The following is a 19,215-nucleotide window of genomic DNA, read 5'->3' as shown; positions in this document are numbered from 1 at the left end:
CCTTGGAAACAACTCGAGTAGTTGGGCGTGTGTGATGCCCTAAAGGGGGATGAAGAAGAAGAAGAAGAGTGCTCCGAGAAAGGAAAAACGGAAAAGAGAAAGAAGAAAAGAAGAAGAAGAGGTGGTTCCGCTCCGTTGTTTTCTCATCGCGTAAGAAAAGAGAATGAAATAGAGTTAAGAAGACAAATTATGAGCTCATAGTGAAGAAGATGGAGTCAGAAGAATTTAGGTAAGAGGAAGAGATTTAGGAAATTTATGGTGAGGGGTGAAAGATTGGAAATTTTGGAGGACGTTCGTGAGATGGAAAATAGAGAAAGAGGATTTTGGCAATCTTGAAGCCTCCGACTTTTTCTTCAGAAGATTCGAAACCAAGAATTGCATTAAAATTTGAAAGCTTCCAGAAAGCAATAAAAAGTTATAAAAATTATTTTGAAAACCTGAAAATCAAAAAAAGTGAAAACTTCTAATATTTCTAACTATAAGCTTCAAAGAATTTGGTTATTTAAAGTATTTTCTTTCTGAACGCTCGTGGAGATGGGGTCCTTCTTTTATGAAGCATACTGTGTTATTCATCTTTTAGTTTTTCTTTTTTCTACTTCAAAACAGTACAAAGCTTTGAAAAAAAACTGGATTTATTATTTGACAGTTGATAGTATTATTTCACAGATGGAGAGAAAAAAACAAATGACACGATTAAATGAGAAATACAGTTAGAAAGAAAATCGAAGGAGTGAGAGATAATTAGATTACAGAGAAAAGTTAATCAGATGATGGAGCAGGAACAGTAACAGCAAGGCATGGAGCACATCGGAAACTGGTGTTGTAGTTTTTATATCCTCCGTTGCTGCATCTGAAGTGGACCCAGCCAGCACATCCATAACATTGGTAAGTTCCTGCTCCAGCGGTTTTGAAGCATACTGTGCATATCAACTTCTGGGTGGTCTTCTTTGATTTTGTTTGTCTTCTTTTGGTGGTGGGTGTGGATGGTTGGGAAGCATCTCGAGCGGAAGGTTGGCTGACGGCGACTGGAACGGAAGAGGAGGATGGAGCGGTGACATCTGATTGAGCATTTTTACCTGGATCCACTGATTCTGGACTCTTCTCTGGAACAACAGCTACTGGAGTCTTTCTTTTGTTAGCGATGTGACGTGTCTTCTTCTCGACGACGGCTGGGATGACTGATGGTTTCCTTTCAGTCAAAACGCCTGACAGAACCTGAAAAAATTGAAATAGAATTATACTGTGAGAAATGCTAACAAATCTTATTGGATTCATGATTGATTTTGGGTTTCTACACTGGATTTTCGTCCTGTCCAATAGCAATTCTAACTCTTTTCGAAGGACCGGTCTTCTTTGCTTCCTGCTTCATTTTCTTCTCCTTCTTGTACTTAAAAGAAAAAGAGAAACCCGATTAATGAAATAACAACATTATCCCTTCAACTCTTCCTACTATATGGTTCACTCTTTCCCAGCGGGTTACTGTACACTTTTTGAGTAACATGACAAACTGAGGTCACAAAAAACTTAAGATCACCTGCAGTTATTAATATAATAATTTTTCCCACGAGAAGACGATTGTCAGGGAAGACACTGTCAATATCCACGATTCAGTCATCCATTCTTGGTAGATTCATTATGTCTTCTCCTCTTCCGTTTTTCTAGTTCTTCTATCATTCTTCTTTCTTCTTTCATGTTAGCATCTCCTAGATAATTTTAAAAATCCAGGTATTGAAACATCATTCAGTCCCTTTTTTCTATCTCCTAGATCATCCCAATGTTCCGTCCTTCACATGGAATTGTATCTATGAAGCTACTAATAGAATTATGCTGAAAGCTTTTACACTGTATTAGCTCTCCGCGCTTCTGTACATGATTTCATAGTAGATTCAGTGGCTCTTTCCGGGAAGAACGGTCCCAAAACGGGACCGGCGGTCCCATCATCGGACCACCGCTCCCAAGAATTGCGACAACGGTCTCATTGTTCCGAGAACGGTCCCAACGTTCCGCCAACGGTCCCAAGGGTATGACAACGGTCCCAACCAGGCTTGATTTGGAAACCCTATTCCCGTAATACAGAAAAAACGGAATGGTCTTTGAAAATCCAATGGAAAATTTAATATTTCACTTATACTTGGGAATTTCAGTACTTTTTGACAGGAATTTTTCACAAAGTATCACGTTTTCTTGTATTGTAGGCTTAGGCCAAAACGCCTTTTCCGGCACTGTTGTGAACAAGTCATTTCAGCTTAAGCCTATAATAATAAACCAAATATACTCTGAAAATTTCCAGTAAAAAAGTACTGGTATTCTCAATCATCAGCAAACTGTTCGTTTTTGTTGCTGAAATGTGTTTCTTAGTTGAAACAAAATTTACAATTTCCGTTGTTTAAATAGGATTTCCAGATTAAGCCTGGTTGGGACCGTTGTCATACCCTTGGGACCGTTGTCGGAACGTTGGGACCGTTCTCGAGAAATTGGGACCGTTATCGGAACAATGGGACCGTTATCCCAATTCGTTGGGACCGTTCTTCCCGGAAAGAGCCGATTCAGTGGACCAAGAATATTGCTAGATAGTCAGTTCAGTTACTTTCCGGTTAATAAATACCTCTCCTTAGTCGCTCATCCAGTTCTCTCGTATCCAACCTAACTGTTCCTTGTAGAATTCACATTCAAATTGACTCCAAAGATAAGAAGTTTCTGATTAGTTTCAACGTTTCGCTCAGAACCCAAAATTTGAAATGCTTAAGATTTCACGAAACTTCTTACTCTTTTCACATCCCTGTTCACTGGATTAGAGTAGTCATATTTAAAGGTGGGGAGAACAGGAGATTTTACGGATGATTTTTGGGGCCAGAGTATGCATTCTACCGTAACAGTGTACAACGCTCAATGTCACTCTGCGTACAGCTGTCGTCCTCGCCTTTGTATGCAATGTATGCAATCGGGCTGCAGTTTTCTCTTTGCCCGCGTAGCTCAGTCGGTAGCGGCGCCGCGCCCTCAATCCTCGCCCCCACAAGTTCAACTCCTCGAGGGGCATACTTAAGCGGAATTTCGAGAACATTATTTTTTTCATGTCCCCCAACCTTTAAATACCAGAACGTCAGTTTTGAATTTTTACCAATTTTCTCATTCGTTCCTAATCCTTATTCGACTTGCGTTGTGTATTTGAACTTTCGAAATTGAAAACAGTACAGCTGTCTTATAGACCGAAACTCCCGATTCAGAGTTTTGAGCATATTTTTCTTTTTTCCAATTTCTAGATCATTGGGTTGAGGTGATCATAATCCAATATGGGAATCTGGTGGACAGTATCCGCTATAGACTTTTAGTTTTCCTTTGATCAGTTTTTGATCCAACTTTCTGACTAGTTTAAATCGTTTTGAAGATTAACTTCTCACAATAACTCCTATAGTCTTGTTCCATTCTGCTAGTACATCCTGTTCTAGCTCCTTCACCTTGTCCACATAATTATTCACTATATGGCTAACTACTTCCCAGAGGGTTACTGTACAATGGCTATCTGGTAACTATAAAAGTTTAAGGCGATATACACCTGGTAATATAATGATGGTTTCCCACGGGAAGAAAGAAAGGGGCGGAGCGTTGCAAGGTAAAGACGTTGTCAATATGCAGAACTCGACTGATTCATTCATTCAATTACTCTTCTTCCGTTCACCTCTACCTTCTATAATTCTTTTTTCTCTCTAGTTCCTTTTTGTCCAATTTTCAGATCTCAACTCCCATTGCATTCAAACATCCTCATGCCATCCACTCATCAACTTGCCGAGCAGGCTCGAGGTGAATATGAGACGCAACAGTGGCGGAAGATAATCGGAGAATCTGATGCTCCACCTCCAAATGTCAGATCCTTCTACAACTTTGACTTTTTGGCGAAAAGTCCAAAGAAGGAGATCATCGAAGAAGATGCATCTTATGGAACCATGCCGGTCAAATTGGACGATATCAAACAGGAAATGGAGGAGCGAAAAGTCGAAAAGATGAATCAACCAGTTCAGACGCTGTTAATCAATACAGAAGAAATCAAAACGGAAGTTGTCGAAGAAGATGATGAAACCTTTTCCGATTTTATTGGTCCAACATTCTTCGATTTGGTTTATAACGACATCAAGCAAAATCCATTGATGAACATCGACTACATCATCGCCAGAAACCATTCCGCTGCCGCAGGAGCACTCTATCTCTCCAGAGCTCGAGCTATTGCAAATTGGGATAATTGTCTCCATGTGAAGAAGAATGCCAGAGAACTTAAAGGACTCAAGGCCTGCAAGACTGCCGGAGTGCTCAGTTCTGCTCTTCCAGTTACTGGTAAACGGGAGAGAGTGAAGACGACCAGGCAGATTGAAGCAGAAGAATGGGAAGCTAGACGTCAGGCTGAGAAAAAGGCTATGCTCCAGATCAAGGCGCAAAAGGCAAAAGCTGCTCAACTGGCAAGACTTCAAAAGGAAAAGAACAAAGAGGAGAAGAAAATGAAGCAGGAAGCAAAGAGGGCCGGTCCAATGAAAAGAGTTAGAACTGGAAATGGACAGGATGAAAATCCAGTGAAGAAAGCCAAAATTGAAGATGAATCGAATAAGGTTAATTAGTGTTTCTCACAAAATAATCATGTTTACCTTTTTTCAGGTTCTGTCGAATTTTCTGACTGAAGTGAAGCAGTTAGTCGTGCTAGCCGTCGTCGAGAAGAAGCCACGCCATGTTTCAATCAAAAAGAAGACTTTAGTCGATGTTGTTCCGGAGAAGAAGATGTCAAAATCAGTGGATCCAGTCACTAATGCTCCACCAGAAGTTACCTTTGTTCCATCCTCCTCTTCCGTTCCAGTCGCCGCCAATCAACCTGCCGCTCTCGTCTCTGCCCAACCATCCACACCCGCCACCAAACGAAAACAACCAAAATCAAAGAAGACCACCCAGAAGTTGATATGCACAGTATGCTCCAAAACAGCTGGAGCCGGAACTTGCCAATGTTTTGGATGTGCTGGATGGGTCCACTTCAGATGCAGCAACGGAGGATACAAGAACTACACCACTAGCTTCAAATGTGCTCCATGCCTTGCTGCTACTGTTCCTGCTCCATCATCTGATTAACTTTTCTATATAATCTAATTATCTCTCACTTCTTCGATTTCCATATTTCTAACTGTATGTCTCATGTAATCATGTCATTTGTTTTTTTCTCTCCATCTGTGAAATAATAATTATCAACTGTCAAATAATAAACCGGCTTTTTTTTCAAAGATTCGTACTGTATTGGAAGAGAAAAAGAAGAATAACGAGAAGATGCATTCAAAAAATAGGACCCCCATACTGGAGTGTTCTAAAAAAACAAATTTGACTTTTACCGTAGCTCATTTTTGGATTTCTGTAGCTCATTGTTGGGTTACTGTAGTTTCGGGGTTACTTTAGCTCATTGTTGGGTTACTCTAGCTCATTTCAGGATTACTGTAGCACATTCTGGGATCACTGTAGCTTTTTTTTGGATTACTGTAGCTCATTTTTGGATTACTGTAGCTCATTTTGTGTTTACTGTAGCTCATTTTTGGATTGTCAGAAGTAAATCGAAATTCATTATATTTCCACCGGTTTAATCTTAACTCTTCTGTATTTACCAGAGATGTCCGGGTTCCGGATTCCGTATTCCGTATTACGGATTCCGTTCTTTTTTTCATTCCGGATTCCGTGAAAAATATTTCTGTCCGGATTCCGGAAAATTATCATTCGTCCGGATAACGGATTCCGGATTACGAGAAAATGTTTTATTCCTGATTTTTCAGAACATGTGTTAATCTGCAGGAATTCTTTGACTTCTTCAAACTTCCGCGATTAAAAATGTAAAAATATAGCAAAATATGTTTTTGAAAATTTTTCGACCCATCGGAGACCTCAAAATTCCGGATTCCGGAAATTTAATTTCATTCCGGATTCCGGATTCCGTTTCTCAAAAAAGTCATTCCGGACATCTCTAGTATTTACCGAATTCGGGAATCAAAATTTCGCTATTTATTATAACCAGAGAAAAAGACCCGAAGCAATACACAAAATTAACAAAATAAATTTTTCGACATCAATGGAGAAAAATCAAAAATCGAACACTTTAAAACAGCCAAACACTCCACATTTTCGAACAATTGCGTAGACTTGTTGCAGGGCGGCGAAGCTCAGGAAGTCTGACCAATCATAACTTTTCAGAAAAGCGAGCTTCTCTGTTTTGCAAACATCACAAAAGTTGCAGTTCAGGTAGCAGTCGACGTGCGATTTGAACGCTTCTTCTTGTATTTGAAGACAGCTTGTAGAAAACTGAAGGAATTAATAAAATATATACTTCTAAGTTTTTATGTCTTACTTCAGAAATATTGAGAATCGCTTTGACGAGACATCCAGTTGAGCAACCGACGAACTCTCGACCCTTTGGAGTGAACTGATCCAAGATACCTGAAATAATATTTTGAATTCAAAGAGAAGAAAAATTTTGAATACTTTGATTATTGAAAACTAGGCAATTTCGAAGTCCATAATGCAGAAGGTATCCATGTGGCCCACAATGAAACTTTCGCTCCACAATCTCATACGTATCACACAATTCTGGTTCAGCGTCAGCAGAAACTATAGGTGTCTACAAAAAAGAATTCACAAAACTTCCAGAACGATCAAGGAACAGACCAGAATGCAGAAAACGAAACAACAATTGGCGAGAAGAAGACGGAAAGAAGTTCTCATTTTGTGTTGTCAGTGATCACTGATAATGAAGAGAGATGTTGCGTCTGGGAGAGAGGTGGACAGAGGAAAAAGGAAAAAACAAGAGAAATTAGAGAATCAGAGACACTAATTTTGTGCTGGCTGGCTGGCTTATTTAGAAACCGAGGGATGTATTAACACGTGGATTCTTGAAGCGGATGAGAAGAGATGATGAAATGGTGTAAGAGATAAGAAGAGAAGTGGTAAACAAGGAAAAGGGGGTGTCTAGACATTTTGGGTGGGAAATAAAGTTCTTCTAAATATAGGAAATACAATAACAGGTGAACAAATTGAAAAAGGAATAGCTACAAAATCATGTTTTTGAGTTTTCGAAGTTTTCGAGAACTCAGATAAGAGTTTTAGAAACTGCGCAAAATGGGCATAATATGGATTTTGGACACTTTCAGATTCACTGCCACGTGCAATCTTCTGGTTCTTCTTCACATTTTTTAAAGAGGACGGTTTTACTGTCACACTTTATATACAGGAACATTCATCAAAATTCAACATAAAACATACAAAAAAAATCAGTTTCCAATTTCTTGCTGCAACTTGCTTCGCACCTCCTCCATGCTCAACCGTTTCGTCTCTATCAGCACCACTTTACTCCTCGACTTTGCACCCTGAAAAGATTCTGCTGATCGTTCGTTGCAAGTTCCCTCAATCAGCCAGCTATTTTTCACGTGAATAGCTTGAACAGGGTGTTTCTGTATAAAAGGTTCTGCAGCCGACACTGGTTTCTCCTTATTTACGCTTGTTTTAGTTTCCAGTAGATAACATCTTCCTACCACTTTAATGAACAACAACTGTACTTCTTTTCTTACCTTATCGAACTGTAATTCGTTCTTCCGAAGGCCCAACGCGCTCATCAAATACGAAACCAGCTCCTCATTAGCAGCTCCTTCGCGTGGCGCCGCACCAATTGCTACATCGATTTCGGACTCGTTGATTGCTGAGAAAATGTAGTAAACATTAATCTATCTTCTTTTATTCTCTTGCAAGAATCCTCTTACCTACAACACCACTTTTCTTGGCGCCCGGTTTCGCATGAATCCGTAGTCCGATGCGACCTTCACTGTCCGCGAAAATCGCTGATTCCTGCGCTTTTTTATCAATCTCGCCACTCTTATCGCCGGCCGGAACGCATTTACTGACGAGTTTCTAGAATCATTTAGTTTATTTTCTTTCTTGGTCGTTGATGGCTTACGTCTTTTTTCGGTTTTACCATTTTCTCTTTGAAACACACCGATGTTATCCGGAAAAGGCCAGTTCGCATGTATTTCTGAAAAACAACGAACTGCGATCACGATCAATCATAGTACTTTGCGGGGTTTTTCTCTGCGTCTAGAGGAAACATCGAGAAAAACAACAGTTTTGCGAAAAATATCGACAATAACAAATTTTTCTCATGAAGCGGAAGCTTTTTTTTTTGCATTTCGAGCCATGTCCCTTTAAACCAAACTACTGTAGTTTTTAAAGGCGCGGTTAGTTTATCTTCAGGGCTTCGAAGCGATTTCTTTGATATAATGGCGCCATTTTCAAATGAAATCGTGTAAGTTGTTGACAACTTTCGGAGACGTTCTTGAACGAAGTTTCTCGATTTCTCTTTATCAATTCTCTCATTATCGGCGAAAAAGACATTTCACCGAATTTTTTTTTCTACGGTAAGGAGAATTGTTTAGGAGAAGACAAAGTTTGCCCACTGTTTTCTGGACTTTTCCTTGGTTTTTCTAGGTTCTCAATGTATACGCGTAATTACACGATCCTCGAAAGCTACAATGTAGTTTCGTAGCGCGGATACCCTCAATAAACTATTGCGAAACTGAGTCACCCCATCATCTGTTCACAAGGGGCAAAGTACGCTCGGGAGGGTACAAATAGTAGCTGAGTAGTCTCCAATTCCACTATTTCTCTCTCCATTCTCTATGTTTTCGAGAAGAACACCTCAATTCATTTCTGCTTTTGCATCGACATCTCTAATATTCCAGAAAAAAACAATGGCTGAGGTCGAACAATCCGCCAAGGTCGAGGACCAACAAGCCCAAGTACAGAGCTATTACGACCAGTTGCTCGAGAATGCCTACGTTCAGACGGTAGGTCGCTTGGCTTGTACTTTTATCACCAACATGTCTATTTTTATATTTTTCAGGCTATCAATGCATACACAAAGACCAAAGAGTTCCATCCACTGATCAACTCGACATTCACCGCCGCCGAGGAGAATGTGACGAAAGTCAGCAACTATGCGACACAAAAAGCATACGACGGATATAATTCGTACTACGTGAAACCAAAGAACACCGCTTATGAAGCTGTGTCCTATGGAACTGAGAGAGCCAAGAGCGCTGTTGAAACCGGAAAGCAAGCCGCCATTGTCACTGGAACGTTTGGAATCGGAGCAGCAGTCGTTCTCACACAATTCTCATTGGCTTTGAGCGCCGGTGGTGCAGCTCTTGTTCTCGATCAAGTTGACAACGCAAAGAAGCTCGGAACCAGCGCCATCTCCAGTATTAAGGAAGCAGAGCTTGCCGTTGAGCATAGAATCTACTCTGCTCTTCATCAAGCGCAACGCATCGCAATGGTTCCAGTTGAAAAGGTGCAAGAGAACACCAACTCACTTCTTGATATCCTTGATGGTGCCGTCCAAAAGGGACTCAATATTGAAGTGCCACCATCTATCAACCTGACCATCACTCAAAGAGTCAAAAATCTGGCTTCGCTGATCGTTCAAGGCGTCAACAACAAGGTAATCGAGAAGCGCCGTTGAATTTCTAAAATCCGTCTAGTTTTTTAAGGCTCACGATCACGTCATCGATCCGATCAACGAGAGAACTCGCGCCTATCTCGAGCAACTCAGTCAATCATTTGTCTTGCTGGATGTCATCCGTGAGAAGAAGACGTGGGTCGTCGAGAGAACCAACGAGCTCTCCCAATCGGTAGTGGACTTCAAGAACAAGATGGAAGAAGAGGCCAATCAATATAAGGTGGCTCCAGAAGAGATGCTGATGAAACACATTCAACAGAGTTCCGAACAGTTGGCTACACAGTTGAAGGCGTTGCGTGAGAAGGGACAAAATGTGAGGAGACATTTTCGGATTTTTTAAATAATCCTTTTTCCTCGTTCAGGTTTTCGGAGACGGAACCCGAATCGAATCCACCGTTGACTACTTGGAGAAGCTGAAGACAAACCTGTCGGAAGCCGAAGACGTCTACAAGGTTCGCGATGAGGTTCTGAACGAGGCCCGCCAACGAATCGCCGAGTTGACCACCTGGACGACTAGCCTCTTGGTCCGTCAGCAAACCGAACAGTAACTTTCCTTCTAAAATACATCTCACATACATAAATTTATATCTATAAAATTCCTTTCATGTCAAATAGCTCTGGCACAATACAATTTCTCGATTATATTTGCTTTTGTGTCAGACCTTTGCCCTCCTTTCCTCCCTCCCACCCTCACAAATTTTTTGATATAGAAAGCAAGTGATAGGCTGGCGATGATGGCATCTGTTGTCTTGCTATTCAATCTTTTTCTTTTTTTGTTTTTTTTTTCTTCCCCTTCCATTACACCACCTCGACTTGACCTGTTCTCCAGTATCATCATCACCTGCGCCCCATTCTCCATAGACTGACTGAGAATGTCTGTGTGGATGTTGCCTATATTTTGTCAGATGTACGATTACCTCATCAAATCATGCACTGTAAGCTCCCCTCCTCTATTTTTCTCCCCACACAAATGATTTTGTGTTATTACGTGTATTCTTCTCACACCAGCCATCCGAACACGTCCCCCAACCACCCCGTTTAGTAGTCCAAATACAATATCTCATATACCAAAGATTTTTTTCTTTTTTGGACATCTAGAAACAAGTTCAAATTTTCCAGATCATCTCCGCCGAATGGCAATTCGAGCCGGACGATCTGCTCATCGACGAGCTCTACTTTGAAGCGCCACGCATGCCACTCCGTGAGAGAATCTTGTTTAGAAATCGTGCCTGAAAAAAGGGCGCAGAGCCAATCCATGTGAATACTGAACAACTTGTAAATGATTAAAATAATTTGAAATTTGACATTTCTGTATTACTCTCAGCTGATATAGTGTGTGATAAGTCGTCTTGATTACAAATAGGTTACGGCGAAAACGAAGTAAAGAAATCAAATAACATGTCACATGTACTGATATAATGATAAATTGCTTGTTTACTTTCAATTGATCTTTATACAATCTTTCTAGTTCTCTAAACTGCTGCTTGAGACATTGACATCAAATCGGAATTCATATTTTCCGACATCATTGCACTCTTCGACGGATTGAAAACCTTCACCTCCTGCTCAATTTCGTAGTCGCAGTCGGCGATGGTCTCCAGAGTGATTCGTTGGTGTGACACGTAGTAGAAGACGACGACAAGGATCAGGACGACAGTCTGACACGTGGCTATTCCAAGAAATGCATAAGCGTACGCTCCAGCTCCAAGTCGGGTCGGCTTTCCTTCGTTGTGCCACGTTCGGTAATCTTTCTCTTTCAAGTCGGGTGGAACGATTCGGTCAAATACAATGCTCAGTGGATTCGTCAAAATGACAAGTGGATCATTCCCACTGAAATTTGTTTTATGTAGCTGTTTAGACGACCGAAGTGTCGGTCGAAAATTGGCGACCGCCGACCGTTCATTCGCGCGTCAACAGTAAGTGTTTGCGTACGTGATTCAAAAAATCGAAAAACTACGTACGCAAACGCTCTCTGGGATATTTAAAAACACAAAGGTGCGACTTCTGTCCGGTCGGTGGTCGCCGATTTTCGATGGACCTTGAAAATAATCTCACTTTGAGCCACCAAATGTATATGCTCCTTTTCCATGTCTTACTGGAGTACTTGGCAGACAACAAAACGTAGCTTCAACACCATTTGTAAGCGTTGTATGCAGTATTTCACACTTCTCACAACACTTTCTGGGTACATTGAAACTACCATGCGGATCAGAAACAGCAAATGGCTGGTCGAAACCAAATTGAGCGCCGTATTTACACGGAGCGAATGTTGGTTGGTATTTGTGAACTGAATATTCAAATTTGATCGGGTTACTAGTTCGCTCTATTTCTCACTCACCCAAATACTTGATTTCTGTTGTATTTACTGCTTTGTAAACTGGTTCTTCCAAATGTGGGTTACAGGAAGCAAATGGCACAGCGAGGAGGAGGATGATTAGAATTTGAAAATGCGTCATACTGGTTTTCAGAAATATTGATGATTTTCAGAATAGTTCTTCTTGAGGGCTTCTAGTGGAAAATCTGGAAAATCTGGAAATCTGTTATATCCAAAGTTCACGCTTTACGGGCGTACCTGACCTATATTTAATAATTACGATTTGACCTACTGTGGTGTGCAGATGCGCTCCAATGAGAAGGGGGTCTACAGTAATTAACAGTAATCTTTACAAAAACCGTCCCGTAGAATTGTACAAAAACCTGAAAAGGTCTAAAAAATTTGGGGACAATTGAAGAAGACATTTGAAATTTGGGGAAACTGATTTTCTAAATCAAAAATCTACAATTTACAGTTTATAAAAAACTAAATTTTTTTAATTTGGAGCTCTCGAGCTCTGAAAGTTCTCAATCATACCGGTTTTTGTTTTGGGAGTTTTACACTCCAAACTTGCAAACCAAAAGCTAGAAGCCAATTTTCACTGTTAAAAAATATGGTAGTAGAAGAGAAACCAGTTGTATAACTTAATTTTATTTTTTATTAATTCAATTTTTTTACACATTTTCAAAAAAGGGGCAGAAGGAGCGGGGCGAAGTAGAAGGCATAGCAGATCGTTGGGTGAAAAATGACAGGGAGACAAGGTTTGGCTTTTCGGTGAAGTACAGATTATAGAGATTCTATTTTTCGGAGTTAAATTTCGCTTCGTACGGTATCGTTTGCAAGGGGGGGGGGCTTCGGCGAAATTTTCAGTTGGTATTTTTTTTTTTGAGATAAGAATGCGATAAAAAGGGGCGGGCAAAGTAGGAGAGATAAAAGATCGTTGAGTGAAGAATGAAAAGGAATAGACAGAATTAATGAAGTTAGCTAGCTTTTCGAAAACCATTCTATCAATAGCTAATTCACCATTCCCAAAAACTGCTCCTCGGTTGCATCCCATACTCCAAAAGTGAGTGTATTCCATTGTATCAGAACAGTAGCTACACGATTATCAGTCTGTCTAACGATGTACGAGTGACTGATGATTGGGTCCGTCTTGGGATTTCGATTATACCAATTGTATCTGAAAAATGATGACTTTAGAGATAATCAAAAAGAGGAACGTAACACCGTAATAGAAGGGCCCCACACTGCTGTCAAGTTTGACTTCAATTATCTCCGCTCCTTTGAAAGATATCAATACGTTTTCAACTGATAAAATATTTATCATAATACCAACACTATTTTATCTGTTGACAAATTTCCGATATCTCTTACAAGAACCGAGATAATGGAGCTCCAATAGGGTGGTCTTCTGATAGCCAGATTTTCGAAATATTGAAAAAAATTAACTCACACTTTGGGCACGTTGTGTGTTGGTGGTTGTTTAGTCGCATCAAGCTGTTTTGCTTCAATTGCATTCAAAATTTGATTTTGAAGGACTTCGCCGCCGAATATTTCGATTTTCAAGTATTCCAAATTTTGAAATTCCTCTCCTGATTTCCATCGATTCATGAACTCAATCAAAGCGGATCTCTTGCATTCAGCGCATCTTATAAATGCTTGTCTTCCTTGGAATCGGCCCAAAATATCCGGAACAGTGTGTTGGTATTGATCGATTTCAACAGATTCGGCTTGATAAAACTTTGATTTCGGGTTGAATGGCTGCGATGTCGTCCGAGCATACATTTGAATCGATTTCAAAATTGGAGATAAGGCAAAAAAGTTTTCAAGTCTTGCCATCTCCTCAAAGTTCCAGCCAAGCCACAAATCAATACAGAATGAAACGTTTTGAAGTTGAGAAACAAATGGAATATAAAAATCAGTGTCCTTGAAGTCTTGTGCTTGCCAAAGATACTTCACAGACGTTCCGAAAAAATCCAGCAAATAGTCGTGAATGGATTTTATTACAGATTCCTTGTCACATTGTTTGTAAGTGATTACAGGGTACGGTGAAAAGAAACGTTCGGGTAATTCCAACCGTGAATTACGATCATCTTCTTGGAGTCTGAAATACATAACAGCTTTTAATTATTCATCCATGGGGCTTACCGAAAATTAATCGTCTTTCCAGAGATGCTCAGCTGAAAATCGTCTTTTTTCGTCTCCTTGTCCTCGACTATTCTCATTATCTGGTCATTAGAGTTCTCGTGGGCAATATACACATATGGTTGATCAGTTCTATCCGTGTCATACTTGATTGAGCTTATCATTTTGAATCTGTTCATCTGAGTCGATTTGATTAATTTCTTCGTATTCTTAGAGACGAAGGAGAGCATAAATAGATCGGGATACTCCATGTTTTCAAGAATCTCTCGCTGGACCAGATACGGATATTTGAGTAGACGCATTTTGAGTTGTTCTGAAAAACACACTTGAAAGATTTTAGAGAAACAAAAATGGCAAAAACAGCGATAGGCGATCGAAATAGAGAGTGAATAAAAAGAGAAGGTATATCTTATGAGCTGGCAAATGACCAAAAAAACGAGTCAAGGTACAGCCAAAAATGGGCGGAAAACCGACAGTTCATGCATTTCCAATAGAGCACGGTGAAGGAAAGAAAGAAGGGGTCATATTATGAGGCGGGAGATAATCCAAAATGGGGAGTGCAGGTCTGGGCCTTGACTGGTTAACACATACTTTCCCACAGGAATCAACCCTACAATTATAGGTGGGGTTTTTGGATTGACTTGTCTTCTGGGAATGCCCTATGTTCCCTAAGGTTCAGACATAGTTAGATCCCCTAAAAACAAGAGTTTAGTATCCAAATGAGTTAAACGACAGAAAAAAAAATTAGTGATCCGAAATCGACAGATATAAGAAACTATTTTGAGCAGAGTTTTGAATGGAATAAAAACTTTATAAGAGTTTGTATCCAAATAACAAGAATTAGTAAATTGGAGAATAATTTAGTTCGCCTATCAATTTTCTAAATTTCATTTTTGGGAAATCTCTCTAAATTGTCATAAGGAAAAGTCATTCAACGGAGCGGTGAGAGGAAGTAAATAAAGAAGACATGCATCGGGCTCAAGGTAGTTATTGCTTGATTCATTTGAATGTGTTTACCATCTCGAGTATGGTCAGATTTGATTCCCGCCAGAGATGAAGGGGCAGCGAAATGTTTTGTTTGGGCAAGGGACAACGGACAAAAAGGAAAAATAGGCGGGCAAAAGACACGGACTATCCGCGCAGCTCTGGTTGCTGCCGGGATGATATATGCGGAGACTGTTTGCCTATCAGTGGCCATCCATCTTGAGAAACGAGGTGAGAACCAGATATGTCCGTTGTCCGCCGGTTTCCGGCTGCACCTTGTCACCTGAAACCACAGAACCGGTTCTTTTGGGTCGTTTGCCACGTCATCAATCGTTTTGTCGTTGTTCTGATCGGTATCATTGAAATGAGAAAACCAGGCTCAGAATAGACAGGTTCACAAGCCCTCCTGATTTTTTTCAAATGGGAAAACTGATAGCGAAATATATAATTTGAAAAGGAAAACATACAACTTGGTAATATGTCCAATTTTCAATAACCCAGTCAGCCAAGATCTGTGTTCTAGACTTTAATGTTTTTCAATTCAAAATGTGAACCCCCTTTTTTTATATAAATGGTTTTTTGGTTTTTCTAGTTGAAAACTCGGAAAGTGCATTTTTTTCAGACTGAAATGACTTAAAATCTGGTTGAAATCCTTTCTTTCTTGATTTCAAAACTCCTATTTTCCACTTAAAAACGTAAATTTCAGGCTGTTTTTTGTTAGCTGAGAATCAATTTTCAGATTATTTCCGCAAAGTTTAAAGACCTTTTTTTAGGTTTTTCAGTTAGCTAATATTTCAAAAATTATTGTTGGATTTTCCCGAGGTTTTTGTCTGCAAATCGACGAAACAGTGTTCGTAAAGATTACTGTAGATTACTGTAACAAACGATCTCTTGCAATTTGAAAAAAATATCGTTTCTGAAATTTTTTCCGCGTTTTGACGTGAATGTTTTCTACAGTATACAAGAATGTTTTTTTCTACAGTAATCTACAGTAATCTTCACGAAAACCATCCGGTCGAACTGCAAACAAAAGAAGCCGGAAAAAAACAGAAAGTTCTGTCTTTAAATAGATGAAAAGCATGAAAAGGTCTAGAAACTTCCGCGAATTATGGAAGTAATTTGAAATAAAAAATCGAAATTTTATTCAGACCAAAAAAAGTTGAAAATCGATAACAAAAAATAGCCTGAAACTTCCGTTTTTGAGTGGGAAGATGGAATTTAAAAAATAAATTAAAATTGATTTGTTAAAAGTTTTTCCCAATCATTTCACGAGTTTCATGTTTTTCTTGAGTGTTTTACTTGTTACTGTTTTGAGAACTCGAAAATTTTACATTGCCGAAGTACAAGTTTTCCATGCTTCCTGACTTGCAAACCAAAAACTAGAAAAGCCAATTTTTATTTAAATGTAGAAAAATAAAACCAGTTGCTTAAATAATTATACATAATTATCATCTTAGTTTTTTTACAAATCCTCAATTTCGATGTTGTAGCGAAGTTGTTTAGCTGAGAACCACGAGTAGTAGTTGTCAAATTCAAGGACATCTGGAATTGGGAAATTTGGATATACCGTTTTTGAGATACAGTACTGGCCATAAAGAATGCGACAACTTGTTTTTTGAAGATAACTTTTTGAAAACTCAACTTTTCAATCCGAATTTTTGGTAAGATTTTTTCAGCACTATCATAAACTTTTAGGCTAAGTTGGTTTTAATATTCTGCTACAATTTTTTTGAAAATTATTTTTTTTCGAAAATTCATGAAAATGACATTTTTGGAGATCTATACAAAGAAGCTCAAGAAACACCGGAGGTCAAAAACAAAATAAAGGTAACAATAAAAAGTGATTTAATATTTCGTTGGGTATCCTTTCGCATCGATAACAGCCTTGCATCTACGTGGCATCGACTCCAGGAGCGTCTGAACCACCGTCATCGGGATACTCTTCCAAGCAGCTTCGAGTTGAGCAAACTTTTGATTGGCATTGGATGCTCTGACTCCTTTGAGGCGGCGTTCCAGCTCCTCCCACATATGCTCGATGGGATTCAAGTCTGGAGATTGACTTGGCCATTCTAGGAGGTTCACACGGTGACGTCTGAACCAATTGGCGACATGACCCGAAGTATGCTTCGGGTCATTATCCTGTTGGAACACCCACGATCGGCCCAAATTTGCTCTTGCCCATGGTCTCATTGTGTTCTCCAGGATGTCTTCGTACACATATCGATCCATGGTTCCAACGATTCTCTTCAATGGTCCCATAGAAGTGTCGGAGAAGCATCCCCAAACCATCACAGATCCACCTCCATGTTTCACAGTTGGACATTGGTACTGTGGAGCATACCTGGAGCCAATGGGACGTCGAATCCACTGAATACCATCAGTTCCGAACATATTGAACTTCGATTCATCGCTCCAGATGTGATTTGCCCACTCACGGGGGCCCCAGGACAAGTGCTGTTTAGCCCATTCAACGCGAGCTTTTCGGTTTTTCAAACTGACGAGTGGTTTTTTGACTGGTCTTCGCCCGTGCAGTCCAGCAACTTGCAAACGTCTTCTAATAGTTCTTCTCGATGGTACCGGTTCATTTGGAGACGTCACAGAAAGTTGAATATCCGTAGATGTGCGTCTAGGATCTTCTCGGCATGCGCGCAAAATGTTCCGATCCATATTTCTGGAAGTGGTTCGGGGTCTTCCTGGAGATTGGCGATGAACAACGCCATTCTAAATTGTTAAATTTAGTTGAGAAAGCTGATTGAAACCTCACATCATCTCGATTTTTCTTCAGAATACGGTAAATTTGGCTGGAAGAACAACTAAACTGAGTTGCAAGTATCTTCGGATGCGCGCCGAGTTCATGACCACGCACAATGCTTTTTCGCTCGTCCACAGAGAAGGATTTTTTCCCGAATGGTCTAACCATATCTGAAAAACAATAAAACAATAACTAAAACTAATTCCAATTAGTTGTCTTTCAACTTTATTTAAAAAAACCAAAAATCATGAAAAATATGCAAAATGAAAAAAAAAAAGAAAACAATTGAAAAAAAATTTTGTTTGCAAGATGATGCAATTTCCAAGTACGCAAGTTTTCGTAACTTTCCAATGTGTCTACAGTAAAAAATTCGAGTTGAAAAGTTGAGTTTTCAAAAAGTTATCGTCAAAAAACAGTTGTCGCATTCTTTATGGCCAGTACTGTACCTAATTTGGATCTCAATTATCTCGGTTCTTGTGATACTGAAAATTTGTCAACTGTTCAAGTGTTTATCATGATAGCTCCAACATTTTATCAGTTGACAAATTTTTGTTGTCTATTAAAGGAACATAGATAATTTAGCACAACGTGCACGTACAGAATGGGGTTCTATTTGAGCAGATACGGCAGCTCAACAACTACAGTCATCCATTGAAGAATTGCATCAAAAAATACCGTAATCTTTTTTGATGCAATTAAAATACGTGCACTAATCCTTTCAGAAAATTACAGTAATCCTTTTAAAACTCACAATTTCCAAGATCAGTGACATCCAAATGTCCTGTGATTGGAACATTGGTACACTCCAAACGGATGTACGGATAGACAGTTTCCATTTCAGTTAGCTTATCGCAAGCTCCAGTTTTGTCATAATGAATTTCGAATCCAATATCGTCCTCATCAGTCATATAGGTCCAGCTGAAATATGAGAACTGTGCAAGGCTGCTCTATTGGACTTTTAAAGTACTGTATTTGTACAAATAGAAAACGCCCTATACGTTCACTTTGAGCTTGTTATCTCGGTTCCTACAAAAGATATCAAATATATGTCAACTGCCGAATTTTTCATCATAATATCACCAACATTTTATCAGTGGGAAAATTTTTGATATATAAGAGGGAGTTTCAAATCGAATTTTTTGAAAAATACTGTGCTCACGCAGAAAAATTTGAAATTCTTTTTTCTATTCAAAACTGTGTTCTTCACAGAATCGTTCTGTTGAACAATTCAGTGATTTAATTTTCGCGTCATATTTTTCTCTCACAGATGTGTTCTACAGAACGATTCTGTGTTTTTGTTCTTTAATTTTAATAAAAACGTTAAAAAATAAATTTAAAAATTGTGGATTTTTCATGAAAACCCAGATTTAATGAAAATAAATGTTCACGCTACATGTTCTGGGGAAAATAAGAAAATTCCCATTTATTTAAAAATAACTTTTTTTTGTAATCGTGTTTTTAATGTGTAAATTCTCATAAAATTTCTCTTTTTTGATTATTTTGTCT

The 19,215-nt window shown here is 39.3% G+C and overlaps 7 protein-coding genes across 7 annotated transcripts; 2 read left to right on the top strand and 5 right to left on the bottom strand.

The window, feature by feature from the left end:
- Positions 1–759: 759 nt before the first annotated feature.
- On the bottom strand, positions 760–1,369 carry CBG10766 (the record flags this gene model as incomplete). Its single annotated transcript, XM_002639900.1, has 2 exons — positions 760–1,215; positions 1,331–1,369. The coding sequence occupies 2 exons, from the start codon at positions 1,367–1,369 to the stop codon at positions 760–762; spliced, it is 495 nt and encodes a 164-aa protein (XP_002639946.1).
- A 2,392-nt stretch (positions 1,370–3,761) lies between these two features.
- CBG10765 lies at positions 3,762–5,103 on the top strand (the record flags this gene model as incomplete). The annotated part of the gene is made up of 2 exons (XM_002639899.1): positions 3,762–4,595; positions 4,642–5,103. The coding sequence occupies 2 exons, from the start codon at positions 3,762–3,764 to the stop codon at positions 5,101–5,103; spliced, it is 1,296 nt and encodes a 431-aa protein (XP_002639945.1).
- A 990-nt stretch (positions 5,104–6,093) lies between these two features.
- CBG10764 lies at positions 6,094–7,978 on the bottom strand (the record flags this gene model as incomplete). Its single annotated transcript, XM_002639898.2, has 7 exons — positions 6,094–6,312; positions 6,359–6,447; positions 6,493–6,628; positions 7,314–7,373; positions 7,575–7,702; positions 7,764–7,911; positions 7,958–7,978. The coding sequence occupies 7 exons, from the start codon at positions 7,976–7,978 to the stop codon at positions 6,094–6,096; spliced, it is 801 nt and encodes a 266-aa protein (XP_002639944.2).
- Positions 7,979–8,747: 769 nt separating this feature from the next.
- Positions 8,748–10,062, top strand: Cbr-mdt-28 (the record flags this gene model as incomplete). The annotated part of the gene is made up of 4 exons (XM_002639897.2): positions 8,748–8,843; positions 8,900–9,496; positions 9,546–9,827; positions 9,877–10,062. 4 exons carry the CDS (start codon positions 8,748–8,750, stop codon positions 10,060–10,062), a joined length of 1,161 nt encoding a protein of 386 aa, XP_002639943.2.
- A 924-nt stretch (positions 10,063–10,986) lies between these two features.
- CBG10762 lies at positions 10,987–11,970 on the bottom strand (the record flags this gene model as incomplete). Its single annotated transcript, XM_002639896.1, has 3 exons — positions 10,987–11,344; positions 11,570–11,801; positions 11,853–11,970. The coding sequence occupies 3 exons, from the start codon at positions 11,968–11,970 to the stop codon at positions 10,987–10,989; spliced, it is 708 nt and encodes a 235-aa protein (XP_002639942.1).
- Positions 11,971–13,277: 1,307 nt separating this feature from the next.
- CBG10761 lies at positions 13,278–14,275 on the bottom strand (the record flags this gene model as incomplete). The annotated part of the gene is made up of 2 exons (XM_002639895.2): positions 13,278–13,932; positions 13,977–14,275. The coding sequence occupies 2 exons, from the start codon at positions 14,273–14,275 to the stop codon at positions 13,278–13,280; spliced, it is 954 nt and encodes a 317-aa protein (XP_002639941.2).
- A 2,144-nt stretch (positions 14,276–16,419) lies between these two features.
- Positions 16,420–18,617, bottom strand: CBG25333 (the record flags this gene model as incomplete). Its single annotated transcript, XM_045236270.1, has 2 exons — positions 16,420–16,499; positions 18,461–18,617. The coding sequence occupies 2 exons, from the start codon at positions 18,615–18,617 to the stop codon at positions 16,420–16,422; spliced, it is 237 nt and encodes a 78-aa protein (XP_045099090.1).
- Between the last annotated feature and the right edge of the window lie 598 nt (positions 18,618–19,215).

This window comes from Caenorhabditis briggsae (genome assembly GCF_000004555.2).
Source record: "Caenorhabditis briggsae complete genome, chrI, whole genome shotgun sequence".
NCBI lineage: Eukaryota > Metazoa > Nematoda > Chromadorea > Rhabditida > Rhabditidae > Caenorhabditis > Caenorhabditis briggsae.
This window is presented reverse-complemented; position numbering and strand designations above follow the sequence as displayed.